The sequence below is a fragment of the Austrofundulus limnaeus genome, unplaced genomic scaffold (assembly GCF_001266775.1).
Source record: "Austrofundulus limnaeus strain Quisiro unplaced genomic scaffold, Austrofundulus_limnaeus-1.0 Scaffold21, whole genome shotgun sequence".
Taxonomy (NCBI): domain Eukaryota; kingdom Metazoa; phylum Chordata; class Actinopteri; order Cyprinodontiformes; family Rivulidae; genus Austrofundulus; species Austrofundulus limnaeus.
The window spans coordinates 3,053,482-3,057,709 of NW_013952423.1; the positions used below are offsets into that span (position 1 = coordinate 3,053,482).

Here is a 4,228-nt window from a genome sequence, read left to right on the forward strand (position 1 = left end):
CAACAAAATATCTGTATAAATTGAATCAGTAAAGTTGAGAACACATTTTATAAAAATACATTTTTAAATTAATATTAAACTTTGCGTTTTAATTTTTTATTAAAATTAATCAAAGAACAATCTTGACTTTTTTCATGAATTATTTTAAGTCTCCTTGTTGCTCTGTTCGTGTTTGTTCAGGATTCATCAACATCCACCTGAAGAAAACGTTTGTGTCCAAACTTCTGAACAACCTGTTGATGAACGGTGTTCAACCACCGCCTCTCGCCTGCAGGAAGAAGGTTGTTAAAGATTTTCTCTAACTGTTCAGCAGATGGATAATAATTTCACCTGTTTTTGTTTGTTTGATTGGTTGTTCAGGTGGTGGTGGACTTCTCCTCTCCAAACATCGCCAAAGAGATGCACGTTGGTCACCTTCGCTCCACCATCATCGGCGACAGCATGTCTCGACTCTTTGAGTTTCTGGGCTACGAGGTTCTCAGGTCATTAACCTTCAACAGACTAATGAGTTAACTGGCTTTGTTGATGCAGTGTGTTTAGGTGTGTAACACCAGCAAACTGATCACAGTGATGTAACGATACATTCATATATCGCTTAAATTATTTAATTACATTACATCAAGACAAAACATAAACATTGATCCATATTGTCGTCAAATGCCTGATGTGGATTGACACATCGATCACAGAACTAATTGAATCAAAATTTGTATCATTAAAGGCTTTATGATATTAAGAAACATCGTATCTGACAATGTGTCCTCCAAACAAACGATATATCATTGTATCGTAACATTGTATCATCCTCCAAACAATATATCACTGTATCGTAACATTTTATCATCCTCCAAACAATATATCACCGTATCGTAACATAATATCATCCTCCAAACGATATATCACCATATTGTAACATTATATTGCCCTCCAAACAATATATCACCATATCGTAACATTATATTGCCCTCCAAACAATATATCACCGTATCGTAACATAATATCGTCCTCCAATTGATATATCGTTTTATCGTAACATAATATCGTCCTCCAAACGATATATCGTTTTATCGTAACATTGTATCTTAACATATCGTCCTCCAAACAATATATCACCCTATTGTAACATAAAATCGTCCTCCAAACAATATATCGTTTTATCTTAACATAATATCGTCCTCCAAACAATATATCACTGTATCGTACCATAATATCGTCCTCCAAACAATATATCACTGTATCGTAACATTGTATCATAACATATCGTCCTCCAAATGATATATCACCGTATCGTAACATTATATCGTCCTCCAAACGATATATCGTTTTATAGTAACATTGTATCGTAACATAACATCGTCCTCCAAACATCGTAACATATCGTCCTCCAAACGATATATCACCATATCGTAACATTATATTGTCCTCCAAACGATATATTGTTTTATCGTAACATTGTATCGTAACATAATATCGTCATCCAAACGATATATCATTTTATCGTTACATTGTATCGTAACATATCGTCCTCCAAATGACATATCACCGTATTGTAACATTGTATCGTAACATAATATCGAACTCCAAACGATATATCGTTTTATCATAACATTGTATCGTATCGTTATATCGTGAAATCATATTGTCATCAATCAAACGATGTCATCATGTCGCATCGTGATAAAGCTGCTGATTTACACCCTTACTGATAAAAGTTTTTTTTTAGAAAATAACTGAGTCACAATGGCAGCAGACAATTAAGCTCATCCATACATTATCATTATGTATTAGACATGGTTTAATACAATTTAAGATAGTTCACAGACTCCATTTGCCAAATAACAAACTTGCAAAGTTGTTTCCAGGGTCAGATGAGGCGTGCCCAAGATGTAAGAATGAGAAAGGAAAGGAATACTTGGCCATAAGTTTTGGAAATGCCAAAAATTGCAGGTCTTCTGGAGATCTGTTTTTAAAACCCTGTCTAAGTCATGGATTATTAATATTCCACCAAATCCTCTTATTTGGGATTGTTCCTGTGGTATGAGGTTTTTCCACCAGGCAGAGTTCAGCTGTAGCCTTTTCCACATTGAKTGCTTGTTGACGCGTACTTTTACTGTGGAAAAAAGAGACACCCCTTTCCCGTAAACGATGGAAGACTTGAAGACTTGCTCTCAGATCTCCAGCAGAGACATGTTGAGCATCGTTCTACCAACACATTTTACAGAGTATGGTTACCATTTTTAAGAGACTCCCAGACGACTCAACATAAAGTCAACAACCAAAAGGTTTTTTTTCTATGTTTATGAGACCCGTGTTAAAGTGCACAGAAATATTCAGATGTATCAAAGCATGCGTTCTCTGAGCACTATGAGACCCCCGGTGTTCAGATCCATTTGTCCTCTGCAGGCTGAACCACGTCGGGGACTGGGGGACCCAGTTCGGGATGCTGATCGCTCACCTGCAGGACAAGTTTCCAGACTACCTGAGCGTCTCTCCTCCAATCAGCGACCTGCAGGCTTTTTACAAGGTGGGCTCGGTCCTGACGCCCTGGAACTGAAGAAGGTGGAGGGCTTGTTCTCTCTGTCTGAACCGGTGTTTGTCTCTGGTCCTCCAGGAGTCGAAGAAACGCTTCGACGAAGATGAGGACTTTAAAAAACGGGCGTATCAGTGCGTGGTCAGGCTGCAGAGCAAAGAGCCAGACTTCATCAAGGCCTGGAACATGATCTGTGACGTCTCCAGGAGAGGTGAGGCTTTCTGTGATCTGTTGATTTGTTCTGAAAACACGTCAGGAACTCGACTCGTTTGTCTTTATTTACAGCTTTTATTCTTTCTAACTTTCAGAGTTTCAGAAGGTCTACGACTGCCTGGACATCAAGATCATCGAGCGAGGAGAGTCGTACTACCAGGACCTGATGACTCGGGTGGTGAAGGAGTTTGAGGACAAAGGTCAGCCTGCTGAAAACATCTTTTTATTCCCTCCTAATATAAACGTTTTTAGATGAACCTGCAGTTCCACGGTCCCACCACCAGGAGGAGCCAAAGTCTCATAAATGTTCCTGTTCCTCAGTTTATTTTAATAAAATCATGGTTTTATTTTTGTTATTCCCGTCTCCAGGTCTGGTGGAGCTGGACGAGGGCCGTAAGCTGGTCTTCGCCACGGGTCAGTCCCTCCCGCTCACCGTGGTCAAGTCTGATGGAGGCTACACCTACGACACGTCGGACCTGGCGGCGCTGCGTCAGCGGCTCTTCGAGGAGAAAGCGGACATCATCATCTACGTGACGGACAGCGGGCAGGTGGGGGGCGGAGCCTGTCATGTTTACATGGTTGTTTTAGCATAAACAGACCCGTTCCTTTGTTCCTGCCTTCCTCAGGGCTCACACTTCCAGGTGGTGTTTGCTGCGGCCCAGATGATCGGCTGGTACGACCCCCGGGTGACCCGGGTGGAGCACGCAGGCTTCGGCGTGGTGCTGGGGGAGGACAAGTGAGTCCACAACAAGAACCGCCGTCCTCCGATGCTGCTGTCATTTCCACAAATTAATTTGAGTATTTGTCTTTCCTGCTCAGGAAGAAGTTTAAGACTCGATCTGGAGACACGGTGAGGCTGATGGACCTGCTGGAGGAGGGGCTGAAGAGGTCCATGGACAAACTGAGAGAGAAGGAGCGAGACAAGGTGAGTTCCAGCATGGATGGGTCCAAAAGAGGCCTCCAGTAGATTTTTTTAATTCCATCTTCAGCTCAAAGATCTTAATGTTGGACTAACTTTTCATAAGTTGTCTAAAACATTATAGTGTGACGGGGCCTTTAACTTTTTTTATTTTTTACTTTTTTAGCTGTCCTTTGCTGTGATTTTTAAGCTAATTTCAACTTTTTTCAGCTGCTAATGTCGACCGCTTTTTATGTAATTTTAGCTCATTTGCGCTTTTTTCTGCTAAATTCACCTTGTGATAATTTCATCTTCTTCAGCTACAACTTTAGCTATTTTTGGATAGTTTTTTTGTAGTTATTTCAAAACAAATGGCAAGATTTTTGTACTTCTTTTCTTGTTTTTTGAATGTTTTCACTCATTTACCCATCTGTTAATTTTAACTTGTTTCACCTACTTTCAGCTTCTTTTTGATAATTTTAGCTACTTTTTTGCTCTTTGTTATTTTTTTCTTGCTTTTGTTGTCCTACGTTCAGCAAAACTCACGTGTTCAAATATAATTTTTTTTGTGTATTAATGTATTTCAT

At 40.0% G+C, this 4,228-nt stretch overlaps 1 protein-coding gene across 1 annotated transcript in view; it reads left to right on the top strand.

The window, feature by feature from the left end:
- Positions 1–180: 180 nt before the first annotated feature.
- rars1 (arginyl-tRNA synthetase 1) overlaps positions 181–4,228 on the top strand; it is a gene marked incomplete at its 5' end in the record, with an annotated part of 15,483 nt that continues 11,435 nt past the window's right edge. The window contains 8 exon segments of the mRNA XM_014004071.1: positions 181–281; positions 361–482; positions 2,404–2,524; positions 2,612–2,741; positions 2,839–2,943; positions 3,113–3,291; positions 3,370–3,479; positions 3,563–3,668. Of these exon segments, the coding sequence (XP_013859525.1) occupies positions 181–281; positions 361–482; positions 2,404–2,524; positions 2,612–2,741; positions 2,839–2,943; positions 3,113–3,291; positions 3,370–3,479; positions 3,563–3,668 (974 nt within the window).